The following is a 16,061-nucleotide window of genomic DNA, read 5'->3' on the forward strand; positions in this document are numbered from 1 at the left end:
TTCACAAAAAAAAGCTTCTTAAGCACCTTGTTTATTCAAAATATAATGAACAAATATTTACTATCACTAGAATCGACATTTTTTCCCCCATTACAGGATTAATTTTACATTCAATCAGCACTGTTTCATGTCCAAATTTCGTCTCCCATTTGGCAGGACACAGCATGATACACAGCGAAAAAATCTACATCTATACACAGAATGCAGCCATCCTAGATTAACATTTACTTCCTCGCTCACAAGGAAATCTCTTTCTTTTTTTTTTTTTCTTTTTTTTTTTTTTTTTTTTTTTGATTCCATCTAAATTTCTAATGATAACAAAACAGGCTCGATCTAGTATCATATTGATCAATCACAATCCCTTGGATGACTTGATCCTACGATTTATTTCTTTCTCCAACTCCTCGAGGCCTCCCACCTCCTCAAGCTCCTACACCACATAACACGAAAGGTAAGAAATTGCACCATATAACCATAAAACTCTCCATTGTTATAAATCAGTTCACTTTGATAGTATATTTTCAATTTGCCATTAGTCGATTACACCTAAACAGAGGGAGTACAGACATAGTATTTTATTTTTTTAACAAAAAATTTTCAACATAAAACAAAACAAGTTTGGAAACAATAGGTCCTACCTTAGGTCCCAAGAACAGCCCATATGGAACTCCATTGAATTTATCTGAGTGGTGTAGCTGACATACCAGACATCAAAATCAAAGAAGATACCGACCGTTAGATTCAGTTACAAAATAAAATCATAATAATGTAGCTATAGTACAGTTTTTCTTATAAAAAAAACTTACATAATACACCTTACACATGTTAATCTTTCTATAATTAGCAAGTAATGGCATAAGCTATATAAACATAGTAAGAACTTTTTGAGATGCATTGAATGTTTGAATCCTTAAAGATAAATATGAAATAACATGAGGATCAAGCCACTAATCTTGTCCCCCATACGTTCATGATAAGGAAGGTGGGTTTCTTTTCCTTTTTAAATAAAGAAATCAACTATAAATCCGTTCCTCGCAATGAGTTAATGACTATCTACTCAAATTGAGAATACTTGATTGTTTCTTTAGTTAAGTAATATATAAAAGTAAAACTAGAATTTTTTTTCATTGTAAAGGACTTATTAGATCCAACATAACGCGTTCAAACTAAATCAACTGACTTGGTATAGTGTGTTGAAATTACTAAAACAACTATATTTTGGATAAAGTATATAAAGATGTGTATAGTGAAACAAAATTGAGACTATTTAAAACAATCATACACTGAAATGAATGTATTAGTAGTACTGCATATAATTTAACCTTAATTTGTTGTTAGCAAAAAGTGTGTTTTAAAGCAGAGTTCCAATAATCATGTCAAACTAAAGTCTACTAAAGTTGAAATAACAAGGTCCTTTATATCCTTTAATCCTTTATCCTTATCTGAAAGAAAAGGTGAAGTCCAAGCTGAGCTAACCTTATGGGCAGAGGCTACCCTTCTGAAATAAGGAACATCGGCAATAGGACCAACTGGGAATCGCTTGTGAACAAGGCCATCATGCACAAACATGTAGGCTATCCCAAAAACTGTAATTCCAAGTCCCTGTAAAGTATTATATGGTTATTATCATTCTGTATATGATATTATTATCATACCCTAACAAATAATATGCAAATTAATAAATCATCACGACTGACTAAAATGATCTACTTCATGAATCATTTGATAAGTTGTCCACTAGATAACCAATGTACAACAGTCACAAATCCAATTTGGGAACACTTCTTTTTCGATACATAAAATATCGATGCATTAAGAGTTACTCATAAATATATTGGATCATATTATGCCAGTAATCTCCAAATTAGGTTACTGATAGTCATAACAACATATAATTCATCACGCACTACAATCTAGCAGGGCAATTAAGGAAACTTACCGCTCCAAAACAGAGACCAGGTATAAGGCCTTTGTGGAAGAAACCATAAGAAAGAAGGCCAATAGCTGGGACTGCATTAATAATGGCAAACACATCATTTAGCTCAAAAGGTCCTTCTCTCGGCTTATGATGCGACTGCAACCACAAAACACAGCACATACGGTCAATTTGTATGGCAGATGTGACTGCAACCCAAATCACACAATATATAGTACAACACATACGGTCATTTGAATGGCAAATGAAACTGCAACCACGTAATAAGAAAGATAGACATAGCACACATGGAGTATGCCCCATAGTCAGCGAAATAATTGAGCATCTTATAAAACATAAACTTCACGTTTCTACAAATAGGACAAGAGGCTTAAAAATCAAAATATGTTTGAAAATTCATAATATATTTCTATATCAACCTCAATTCCAATTCTTGAAGGAAAACAAATTACAATATGAAACAAAAGTTAATTAATCCAGCCCCAAAATAACTTAACTAACTTACTACTTTGCTAGATGCTTCTTATACAGAATTAGAGTCCAATTTTTGAAAATAAATAAACGAGCTTAGGACTCAAATGAAGCCATAGCATCATACAACTCATGGCTATAACACCTACAAAAGTACCAAAAACATATCTAAGAATCAAAGCTTGAAAATCCAAGAAGATTCCGTTGGCTATGGCCCTTAAGTTCTAAAAAAAACAAAGGTTTAAGTTCTAATAATGGTTAATAAGGGCTAACAAAGTTCAATACAATTAAAATAAGTTTTCATAGAGTTAAAAAAGTTCTGATGAAAAATTTCAGGGAAAATCAAGTAAATGAAACACGCCCTAAGTTTTCAACAAAGTAAAATTAATCAAAGTTAACCCCAAAAAAATTCCACATTTCAACAAACAAAGTCTAAAGATAATTTAGAACTTCAAAAATAAAATCAATAATTTTTAAAACATAGAATGAGAATACGAGATCAACCTCGTGCATGTGCCACAAAGAAGCATGCCATAGAGCTCTATGTGCCCATCTTGCCCAGAACTCCATTCCCACCTGAAAAAAGGGTAAATAAAAAAATTAAAATCAACTCCACAGAAATCAGCATTTAGCAAAATTAAAATAACACCACTCATCATTAAGTACATTAGCAATTATTCAATTTATCACTTTAACTGTTTTTCGACGTAAATCCTCTCGGAACATTTGTTTAGAGGGATGAAGAGCGTAAATTAGATCATGGACACATGGACACAAGTGCACGGTGACTAAAGAACATTTCCCTTGTTTATTTACAGGGAAATTGGGATAAGGTTGTACAGTAATCACCTTTACAAACACCATTAAGGTACATTAGAAATAATCCGATAACATAAAATGAAGTGTGATTTTGTCGTGTATTTCCGTTTCCTAATCAGAAATAAACAATTATTCTTTTTACAACATACTATCATATGCTAGGCCGGTGGAAAATGAAGGGTTATAATACTACAAGTTGATTAGTCCGTATTAAACAAACATTTTCCACCAATAATCTAACAATAATTAATTTTTTTAATAATTGATTAAAATATGAGTAATTGTGTCGTAATTATAGTATAGTAATGGAAAAAACTTACAGCAGCGCCAACCGAGAGTGCAAACGTACCCAGCATCTCTGTAACTGGCACTTCTCCTCCCTAATTTAAAAAAATAAATTAAAACAAATTCCAGCATTATTCGCTAAAAAAAATCGACCCGAACCAAACCGAGCCGAGTCAAGGGCTACATATAAGAAGCTAAAAGTCCTAAAATTAAAACTAGGAGGGTATAAAATTGTACCTCCATTTGCCAGTAAAAGCGGTAATAAACAGCCATGACAGCCATAGAAGTAATACCCAAGCTAGACATAACAGCAGCAATCAAATAAGTGAACCGCTCAGATTTCTTCCTAGCTAATTTCTCCGATAATCGTGCGGCTAAGATTTGACTGTCATCATTCTCGATACTCACCCGTGTAACATTAACAATCTCATCATCATTACCGCTTGTACTGGTACTCTCCGTTTCGAAACCCCTCAATCCACGCTGTTCCTCAAGAACGAAGCAGATAGTGAGGCTTTTCTCTCTCCTATTTGACCGGTAAACCGGGAATCGCCGGTAAGGCGGGCGGTAGAAGAAGGAGATTGGGGCGAGGAAGGAAGTGGGCTTAGGCCCAGGCCCAGGCCCGTAAAGAGGAGGAAGGGTCTGGGAACTCCCGACGGTGGAGAGCCCAATGGCCATTGAAAGTGGGCCGAAAAGTGGTATAGTTCGAGAGAATTGGAGAAAGTGAGAGAGAGGAAGTGGGAGAAGAATGAATGGTGTAATTAAATGGAGAAAGGAGAGGAGAGGAGAGAGAAAGTGAGAAAATGTTAAGTGCATGAAGACCACATGTTTTAAGGTTGGTTTTTAGAAATTACAAATTGGTGTAAATTTATAAACTCGGGTTTTGTAGAATACAGTCTTTTTATAGTCACGTACTTGTCATCTTCACCGCCCTTTTCTACCCTCCATTTCATAACGGTTTACAATCCAATTACTTTTTTTGAATTTTTTATTTTGTACTTTGGTTACTCAGTGGAACGGTGGAAATTTTACTGCTAGTATGAGTCAAATTTATTCAGTTTAGATTAGTTTTCAATCGGTTCAGTTTAGCTTCAATTGATTCAGTTTAGTTTACTCGAATTTAGCTCGTATTGGCCATTTGTATAATCTTTAGGATATGCTATTCACATTTCTTCTCCCCAATGAACCAATTTTTGAATAATATATTTTATAAAGAAAAATATCGGTAAAATTAAAATGAACAATATCTTTAATGATTCGGTCCAATGGTTACACGATAAAAACCAATTGGTTGTTGAGAATTGTGTGTTAGATCCCCGCAATAATAATTGAGAGGAAATTGGAATCTAACCACCCAAAACTAAATCTCAAATCCGAATTAGTCTAAAGGGTGAATGGGGTGAAACACCCTAAAAAAATATTTAAAAAAAAAAAAAAAAAAAAGGCAACAAGACCATTTTATATAGTACTATAATGATAGTAAATAAATGTTCACAATTTAACCAAAATATATGATTGATATCACAATCATAGTTAGTACAATGAAGACATATGCCAATATAATCATATGAGAAATGTGATACTACCACAATTATTTTCTTTACCTACATCCTCCGTTTGTAATTAAGATGCATTAGTGCATCACTCATATTAGTTATATAATTGTGGACTTTTAGGCAATTTTTGAAGTAGAGAGCAAAAGAGAGGAAAAAAAAAAAAAGAGGGTTCATGATATTGTACTGTATATATAGAGAAAATCTATTAATATAAGAGAAAGTGATGCATCTAAATTAAAATTTCGATGCATCTAATAAAACACAGACAAAGTATTTGGTTGAGGCAGTTGAGTGCACAATATTCTAAATTACACCAAATACCAAAAATATATGAAAATTTCAAATTAACGAAGAAATATAGCATAAACGTAACTGAATGTTAGCATGAACATATATTTGAATGCATTCTTAAAACTTAAAACTCCTTCAATTTTAGTGCTAGGCAAACCTAATTTCAGAAATTACCTTCATCATACTAGATTATCCCTAACTCTTAAAGGAATATTAATAGAATGAAACAAAATCAAATGTACGTAGTAGATCAAATGTGTACAAGCCACAAGCTAATTAAACAAAACCTCAACACTAGTTGATGCTCTATTTATGCAAGTTGACACTTAAACTCTTGAAACAACAAACAAACTACAAACCCCTTACGTAAGGAAAGGAAAATTTATGGCAAAATAGGAGTTGGGCGAGAGAAAACAAAGGGCTGACCACAAGTTGGCACATTATAGCATTGTGTAGTAACACAAATGGACAACAAACGAATCACACACTTAAAGACGGTACACTTTTTGCTGGAAAAACGTTGTGTTTTTGTGGGTGTTGGCAATTTCTTGGCCCGTCTTTTGTTTCACCCTCAAATATCAAAATGTGGCTTAGCTTTTAAAGCCATCATCTGCATTAATATAAGGAAAATGATTTACAAAGTATTAAGTTATAAAGGCTTTATTCTATTAAAAAAAAAAAAAATCAAATAAACAAATCAAAATATACTTCAATATATTTGAGAAATCAACAATTTTATAAGTTGCGTGAATTGATAAATGAAAGAGTTATAAAAGTCGACATTACAAGGAAATAAAGAAAAGGTAATAATAATTCATAGATCAATTTATATAAGGAAAAATTGATTCTAATAATCCCACCTTTGACCTGTTCGCCGTTAATAATCCCACCTTTTGATTATTATCTAATAATCCCACCTTTAGGGGGCATTCTCTTCCATTGGTCCCTGAACTGTAAGTAACCGGTATAATGGGTTAACATGCCACATGTCAATTTGTGATTTGCCAAAATATATTTTTTTTCATTTATTTTTTTTACAAAAATTAAAACTTAAAATATTCCTCTTCTCTTCTTCCTTATCCTTTTCCCTCCTTCCTCCATATTTTCCGGCTAGGCAGCCCACCACTCCCACTACAACCAACCACCCCCACCCCCACCCCCAAAACACTAACCCAGCCACACCCATTCCTAAAACAGCCTACCCCAGCCACCCCTACCCCCAAACCGTACCCCAACATATCCCCACCCCAAAACGATTCATTTTAGCCATCCCACACTCCCAAAACTCCCAACCCAAACCTTACCTAATCCATGAAAAATGCCAGCCCAGTCCTTCTCACCTTGAAACGCCCACCGACCACCACAATAAATGCGCATCTTGGATCTTCAAATTGGAGCATCAATTGAAGTAGTTGGTGTCAAATTGTGGGATTGGAGGCCATAATTATGCTTTTAGGTGGACGAATTGCTAATTGCAGGTGGTTTAATTTGGAGGTCGATTTGCTATCGATCGGTGGCAGATCGATTAGAGTGCAAGGACTGCAAGAAGGCTAAATTTCTCTTACACAGGTGTCAGGTGCTGCGTTGTTGGGTGATGATAGCTCGCTAGTGAAAAGGTGCTGGTGGTGTGACTGCTTAGTAGTGAGCAGGGAACATCGAGGGCAAAGGGGTTGCATAGTAGTTGTTATTGTTGTTGTTGGTGCCTGGTGGTTGGAAATGAAATGGGGCTGGTGGTTAGGGAAAGAAGGCTTGGTGAATGGCCAAAATATTAATAAATAAATAAAACAAAAACAAAAAAACAAAAAACAAAAAATTACCCAAAGAACAGGTTACCGGTCATAAGGGACCATTGGAAGAGAATGCCCCCTAAAGGTGGGATTATTAGATAATAATCAAAAGGTGGGATTATTAATGGCGAACAGGTCAAAGGTGGGATTATTAGAATCAATTTTTCCTTTATATACCATGTTAAAGGACCAATTCAACCAAAAGCTTAAACTTATAGTTGAGGCCCAGGAATATGTTTTATACTCTATCACGTCCCTTCACACGAGAGCCCGTTTGGGCTAGAAGTGTGGATGCAGCATGGGCCCTCCTCATACCCAGCGCTTAATATTCCACTTGAAAAGTGGGGGGTGGATGAGATTCGAACCCGTGACCTTTGTGTCACGCTGGCTTCGATACCATGTTAGTGGACCAACTCAACCAAAATCTTAAGCTAATGGTTGAGGCCCGGGAATATGTTTTATACTCTATCACTCCCCCTCACATGAAAGGCCCTTTGGGCTTGAAATGTGGATGCAACACAGAGGAGGGGCGGATGAGATTCGAACCCGTGACCTTCGTGTCACGCTGGCTCTGATACCATGTGAGATACTGTAAATTCCTTGATTAGAGTGATTTCCATTGATCAATATTTATAGGGTTACAATGAGAAACCTAATCATATTAGGTAACTATAAGATATGTACAGCTATCAAAGATAATCTTATACAAAATATATCCTAAACCTAGGATGAGAATATTCTATGGATATTCTCTATCAAAAACTTTATATATTTATATTTTTGTGTACATAAAGGTAGGTGCGTGATTGTGCACCATATCTTATATTATGATTTAGCAAAATGTTAAATATTTAGTTAAAAAAGAGTTCATTTCACAAATCTAAAGGATGCTCCATCCTAAAATCATTTGACGATAGAAGGAGTAGCCTTAAAAGTGTTTTAACTTTTTCTTATATTCTCAATGTGGAACACTTACCTGTGTTATTTGGTAGAATATAATGCAACACTTGATGATCGTTTATTTTAGTTAGGTTAAATAGAATGATATCTAAGACTGAAATCAAATATCGTCTACGACATTATTTGTCTTCTTGACGCTCTATACACCAACCAAAAAAAAAATGGTCTGAGTATAAGGAAACGAAAGAGAAGATGAAACTGCCACGTTGGGCAATTATGGGATGTTATTATAGTTGAGAGTTTGCGACATGAGTCAAATTTGAGTGGAAGGTGAGACCAGAAAATTCAGTTCACATTTTTTGGTTACAAGGATTCGATGTTAGGACCTCCACCAATAATAACAATATAACATGCACCTTCAACTTCTTTTCCACCTCCACCACTCTCTATAGTCCTATACGCGTTGTTTGTATAAAACGGTTTCTACGACCCCTACACCTCCACGTGTCCATTCTACACTACACTAAAGTAATGCCTATCCCATTGTCACTACCCATTGGCCCACTCGGCCACCCCCACCATTTTATTTGCTCACATGAAATTCTAATCAATACCCTTGATTTGATTAAACTTTTGACCATATTTATATTTTACGAGTACGTTGTATTTTGTGACAAGTAGTAAGAAAAATTATTATTAAGGATTTGTACTAATTTATTGAATTGAACCGATCTGAAATAAATTATTTATGAGAGAAGGAAAGTAAAAACTGAACTTAATAAAATTTTGTCGAATTATCTTTGTTTCTGGAAACAGAATACTCCTCGGGGCTAAGGTAATCAAGATGTCCTAGAAGTATGTCCAAAGTATGTCCGAATTTCCCTCCGCTATGCCTTGCTGTCCGAGAGCTAGGCCTGCAAAAGAGAAAGAAGGTTAACTGCCCCGGGGGTGTGACCCGGAAAAGCCCCTCCGATGCTTAAGTCAACGAATACACTTTCTAGAGATAGAAAGTAGAGAGAGAAGGTTAGAGAATTAGGAAAAAGTTACCATCATTGATGATTGAAGAGCTATTTATAGATGTACTTTCAGGTGGCAGAAGTTGTACTTGTTTGGATAGATTAGGGGTAAATCCGTACTTTACTCTGATTAATGATGAGTTGGATCATGGAGGGGTATTTTCGTAATTTCAGGTCAATGGGCTTAGGACAATGAACTTGGCCCAAATATTCTTATTTTGATGTATAATGTATCGTTAAGTTTTAAGTATTTGATATGAGATAATAAGCAAAGGTTAATAAAATATTGGGTATGATGGTGATTAATGGGCAAATAAGAGGCCAATACATTGAACCACCTATAAGGAATTAAGGATCAACATAATAATAATCATTTTAATTAATTAATAGTTTTTTTAAACCTAATTGGATGTTCCCCAAAGTCGCGCACAGGAGTTTGATGTGTAAGTTTCGATGGCAAAGGTTTTATTTTAATATATATAATAAGGTTACAGATAGCTATTGGCTACTAGAAATTGGATTAAAATTAAGATTTGGGGTGACAAAGGGATGAATTGATTTTGCAATAAACATTACCTAATTCTCTCGGAATTTCGACCTACTATAATTATGTCAAAATTGTCAAATGTCAACACTACTTTTTAACTTTAAATGAGAATTTAAGTGTATATTTTGTTGGTGAAAAAAATTTGGGGTAACGATAACAAATTTGTATGTAGTTCCATTAATAAAGGCTTGTGTCAATGTCCTTGATAACGATGCTATATCTTCAAATGTCATACCTGATCTTGTGTATTTCATTTTAGATTTCCAAAGATTTAAATAATTAGGAATTTCCAATTTGATATACCAAATACGTACTGTAGTATTGGTCATCTTTAACCCTATTCTCATACACTTTGATTGTGTTGGTCATCTACAAAACATATCAAACAAATTGGTGCAAATTAGTAAGGAAACAATGAATACCGGAGCATAAATTAGTTTTCTGAATAATTATTAGATGGTACCTAGAACTAGCAAGCAAAAAATTATTTTAATTATTTAAAAATAATTAATATTATCAATAATTTTTTTACATAATTAAATCAACATACATATGGCATATAATATGGAATATTACCTTAATAAAAATAATACTTTCACCAAAAAATAAAAATAATACGAAGTACTTTTCTCTCCTAAGTCCTACCGTAAAAATACATACAAGTACAAGTAGTCTAATAAAATAAGAGTAGCCACCTCAAGTGTATGTACGTTTTTTTTTTTTTTTTGGTTCCACCCGGTTCACCCTTTGGGCTAATCCGGATTCAAGAATCAGTTCTGAATACTTAAGTTTCACTGCTCTTCTCAATTATTGTTCTGAGGGATCGAACGCATAATCTTTTCTACCAAGTGCAGTCCCACTCACCACTGCACTAATAGTCAATTGGTTGTACGATTCATTTTACGTACATAGTTACGTATAAGATATACTCTTAGCTTACATTCGAATTGGTAAAATTTAATAATGCTCCTTTGTACCCCTACCATAGTACCATAGTATCCTTTTAGATTGGCATGCATGGTCCGTGCACGCGGATGCACGATCCACATGGTGCATCTTTTCCAAAAGAAAAAGCGGAAAGAACATTGCATAGAAATATAAAGAACATTTAGTTTAAGTGAAAAGAACATATTATAGAATTGTAAAGAACATTGTATAGAAATGTAAAGAACATTCAGTTAAAGTGCAAAGAACATGTTATAAAATTGTAATGAACATAATGTGCAGTTAAATAATGTTCTTTATTATCTTCATGTTCTTTGATTGTAGAATAATGTACTTTTATTTGTGACATATGTTAATTGTTTATTTTGAAATATTCTTTGAAATTGTCTTTAGATTATGAATAAAAATAATGTTTATTACAATATATTATCATTAGAGATGATAAAAAATTCGGGTCGGGCTGGGCCTTAACATAATATCTCGTGTCAAACCGGGAAAATGTAGTGGGCTTTTCGGGACGAGTTTGGATTTTTTTTAACTAAAAATGCACATTTAGGCTTTGTCTAAACCCACCCTATTTTCGGGCTGGATCGGGCCGGGTCGGACCAAAGTTGATCACCTCTAATTATGTTTTTAATTAATATTACGGATGTTCTTTAGATATACATACAAAGAATATGAAGTTGGATTTTTTTTTTACAAAATAGGTATATGTTCTTTATAAAACAACTATATGTTTATTACAATACAGCTATATGTAATGTTCTTTATGAAATAGCTATATGTTCTTTATAAAACAAATGTATGTTCTTTACTGAACAACGAAATGTTCATTCCGCGTTTTTAAAGAGAAAATGGATGCACGGAGCATCGTGCATCCGCCTCCATAGAAAAAATTCATTTAGATTGCCTTGGTGTGGACCAATCCATATAATGAGCAAAGTATAGCATGGACTTCATGTAAACATGGGCAACGGGCCGTGCCGTGCCGCCGCGGGCCGTGCCGTGGTGGGGGCCGTGCCGTGCCGGCTCCGCGGCGGGCCGTGCCTGAAATTGGCACACCCCAGCCCACGACACGGCACGGCCCACGTGCCTTGCGGGCCGTGCCGTGCCGGGCCGCGGGCCAAATCGTGCCACCCTTTTTAATTTTTTTTTTATTTTTTATTTATTTTTATTTTTTTTAATAAATGAAAAAAAATAATTAAACGATATATATATATTTTTTAGTACAACTTAATATATGTGATTAATTTATGTTTATGTTAATGTTAATATAATTTGTTTACATTTTTTGAACAACTTTATTTTAATTTAGGTTATATAAATTATTTATCTAATTAATAATTATGTTTAAGTTTATATAAACAAATAAAAACAATTTTATTAATTTAGCAAAAAACAATAATGCATATAATAAAAAAAAATACGAGTGCGATAATCCGAAAACACAAAAAATTGAAGAATAACTTATTTTATTATATGACGGTAGCCGGTACGATAATTTAATAATACAAAATAATTAAATTATTTTATTATATGGCGGGCTCGTGACGTGCCGGCGTGCCGGCCCACGTGCCGCCCATCGTGCCGCGTGCCGTGCCCGTGCCAAAACTATTTTTTTTGTTCACGGCATGGCCCACGGCCCACAGGGCCGGGCCGTGCTGGCGTCGTGCCGGGCCCGTGCCGCCCGCGTGCCGGCACGGCCCGTGCCCACCTTTAACTTCATGTCTTCATATGAATAATGGTTCAATTGTGGAAATAGACATCACTTACCCTCAAATTTTGTGTAGGATTGTGCCTAAATGTGCATGTCTAAGGTTTGCATGTGAAGAATTGTGGCTCTATGCATTTTGTCAACAGTCCTACGCAAGCAAAATTTTCACAACAATTGACACTATAATACTATATACGAAGTATCAATTTACTCTGTATATCATAGATCACAGATTGACAGCTGAAATAGTTTCATACAAATCCATTTTCATCATTTTTCGGGATATCTTACCCTTTCGTGCTTAGATCCGACACCCTAATTTATTTCTGGTGTAGGATATCTTTAATTCTTTATAACCCTAGCTCTTTAAATATCCAATGATGTGGGATAATTTATATTTTTAGTTTTCTTAATGCTTTCCTAGATCTTGGACGTCAATATAATACAAAGTACAAAGCAATCCAAATTCATAACTATAGGTCTAAATTTCATACATTCGAGTATTTAATTTGTTCATCATTTACAAGTGACATATTATGATTGCATTCATGATGAGTGAGTATTGGTTGCATGACTTGCATCCAAATCTCATACTACAAAGGTATGTTAGTATTAGGTCATCTTATGAAATTAATATTTTTTCGTCATAATAAGAATTTATATGGTACTCCGGAGTGCTTTTACATGGGGATTTGTGATTTAATCACAAAATGTGCATTTCTTTGATTTTTTTTTCTTGTTTGTAACATAAATAAAATAAGAGCATGTTTTGATTTACTAAACTGAGCTGAATTGATTAGAACTAAACTGAATTATTTATGAGAGAAAGAATTTAGAAACTGAATTGAATTGAACTGAGCTGAACTGAAATTAAGCTAAAGAGAATAGGTCTTAAGGGGTGGACAAACATTACTAGTAGACCATTAACATTGATTTCACGATACAAAATTTTCTACAAACTCATTATATATATAAAAACGTGGTTTGAGATGATATCTTAATACTTCTTCCGTTTTTTTTTAATAGTTGACTTTTACGCTATGTATGTGTTCCATTTTAAGTAGATTTGATGATCTATAACTATGCAAAAATATAATTGTGTAGTATTTTATTAGATTCGTCTCGATTTACATTATTTTAATATCAAATGTTAATAAATTTTTACACATTGGTAATTAAAGATACTAACGATTGAAATCATACATCGACAAGCGTGAAAAGAAGTGTTGCAATTACAAAGAAACAACGGAAGTATATATAATTCAAATTTACGGAGTACAAAATTATGCAGTTATGACTATCATGATTTATGAGTGAATAGAGTGATGGATTCACTTCATGTCTTAAGTCACATGTTGAAGAATGCTGGAGATGGACCATACAATTTGAAAACGGGAAGCTAAAGTGGGCCTATACTCTGATTTTGGACTGCGATCCGAACTATAAATATGCGGCCCATATTATTATAAATTTTATTTGGGCTAAATATACTTTTCATTTCTCACACACAGTACTTAACAAACTACGTGGTCTTTTTATTTTGTGGAGCTTGGTTTGAAGTCTTGAACAATAGACCAACTCTGCCAAAATTTGAAGTCAAATGAAATTACAATTGTTTGTGTTTTCAATCGAAATTCATGATGGTAGATAATACTTGAAAGATGCAATGGTAGAACAGTGATTATAGCTTGATCTTGCGGTGAGGGGTTCAACTTTCATACCCTCTTGCCTAAGTCATCTAACTCTCAAGACAGTTTCGAAATTATAACTGCTGAAAGATTGGTCGCATAACCTCCCAAAAACGATTAGTTGGTCTTTCTTAATCCCTTATATATTACTTGTAATAATATATTTCCCTAGTGATAAAAGGAGAAGAAGCAAGTAAAGAAGAACTTTCATTAATGGAGTTTTCTGTATTAGAGAGAGAAAATATACAGCGGAAGAGTTGAATACCAAAAAATGAATCAATCTAACTAACTAGTCTAAGGCTATTTATATCTCTGTCCTAATGTGGTTGAACCCACAATTAATACAAAATAATAAAAGAATGCTGAATCAGAAAATATCCTAACAAATCAAGAATTAGTTATATCAAACTTCTGATGAGGTGTCACTCGTGCTGACTGTATATGTCTTGGACGTTTCTGGAAGCTCCTGCTCAATACCCCCCCTCAAGCTAGGTACTGGTGAAACCATGCCTAGCTTGGACAACAATTGATTAAACTGTGCAGAAGGTAGTATTTTAGTAAAAACATCTGCTAGCTGACTGGAAGTAGGCAGATAAGTGAGTTGAATAAGACCTTCAAGCACTTTATCTCTGGTGAAATGGCAATCGATTTCTATATGCTTTGTTCGTTCATGAAAAACAGGATTTCTTGCTATATGTAGTGCACTTTGGTTGTCACAGTGCAGAGTCACAGGCCTGAGGTCTGTCAAGCCAATTTCTTCCAGAAACCTGACCAACCAAGTAGTTTCTGATGCTGCAGATGCCATTGCTCGATATTCAGCCTCTGAAGAAGACTTTGAAGTGGTACTCTGCTTCTTGCTCTTCCAGCTGATTGGCGATTGTCCTAGTAGAATAATGTAACCAGAGACAGACTTCCTTGTATCTAGACAGGCACCCCAGTCACTGTCAGAGAAAGCTTGTAAGCATAACTTGTCAGTAGCTTTCAGCAGAATTCCTTGTCCTGCAGTTGAAGCAACATAGTTCAGAGTATGTTGCAAAGCTTGAAAATGTGATATTCTTGGTGTCTGCATGTACTGACTTAAGACTTGAACTGTATAAGACAAGTCTGGTCTTGTGTTTGTCAGAAAATTTAGTTTCCCTACCAAACATCTATATAGAGCAGGATCCTGAAACAGCTCCCCATCATCTTTAGTTAACTTGAGATGCATAGGTAACGGAGTTGGAACATGTCTTGTAGGATGTATATTAGCAAATTCCAGTAGTTCTCTTGTAAACTTATGCTGAGACATAGAAATTCCTTCTGCAGTGTACCCTATCTCAATCCCCAAGAAAAAACTGAGATCACCAAGATCTTTTATGCTGAATACTTTGTCTAAGTGTTGCTTCAGATTAGATATGCTGTCATTATCGGTTCCAGTGATGATCATGTCATCAACATATACAGCTGCTAGAGTAAGATGTCCATTATGCTTTTTGATGAATAGAGAATGATCATACTTAGACTGAATGAAACCCTGATGTACAAGTTCACTTGTCAACTTAGCAAACCACTGTCTAGAAGCTTGTTTTAGACCATAAAGTGACTTCTTTAGTCTGCAGACCTTGTTACCAGGATTAGGAAACCCCTCTGGAAGCTTCATATAAACTTCTTCATAAAGATCTCCATGTAAAAATGCATTGTTTATGTCGAGTTGACATAATCTCCACCCTTTAGATGCTGCCAGAGCTAGAACAGTCCTGACAGTAGCCATCTTCACAACTGGTGAAAAAGTCTCTTGATAATCAATTCCTGCTTTTTGTGTGTACCCTTTAGCCACTAACCTTGCTTTGTATCTTTCTACAGAACCATCAGCCTTCAACTTTATTTTATACACCCACTTACAACCAATTGGTTTCTTTCCTTTTGGTAAAAAAACTATGTCCCAAGTGTTGTTAGCTTCCAAAGCTTTAATATCTTTCTGCATTGCTTCTTGCCATTTGCTGTCCAAAGATGCCTCCTTGTAGGTTTCAGGCTCTTTCAGACCACTGACTGTAGAAACCAAAGCCTTATGGTGTTTTGGAAGGGACTCAAAATGAACCAAATTGCACCAGTGTGCAGTTGCTGCTC

At 34.7% G+C, this 16,061-nt stretch overlaps 1 protein-coding gene across 1 annotated transcript; it reads right to left on the bottom strand.

Moving 5' to 3' along the window:
- On the bottom strand, nucleotides 1-4,356 carry LOC145631544 (beta-carotene hydroxylase 2, chloroplastic-like). Its single transcript, XM_081683647.1, has 7 exons — nucleotides 3,749-4,356; nucleotides 3,547-3,606; nucleotides 2,912-2,983; nucleotides 1,940-2,074; nucleotides 1,477-1,602; nucleotides 639-695; nucleotides 1-430 (listed from the first exon to the last, which is right to left on the bottom strand). Exons 1-7 carry the CDS (start codon nucleotides 4,325-4,327, stop codon nucleotides 353-355), a joined length of 1,107 nt encoding a protein of 368 aa, XP_081539773.1. The 5' UTR covers nucleotides 4,328-4,356; the 3' UTR covers nucleotides 1-352.
- Between the last annotated feature and the right edge of the window lie 11,705 nt (nucleotides 4,357-16,061).

This window comes from Chenopodium album, chromosome 5, assembly GCF_948465745.1.
Source record: "Chenopodium album chromosome 5, dcCheAlbu1.1, whole genome shotgun sequence".
NCBI classification, from domain to species: domain Eukaryota; kingdom Viridiplantae; phylum Streptophyta; class Magnoliopsida; order Caryophyllales; family Amaranthaceae; genus Chenopodium; species Chenopodium album.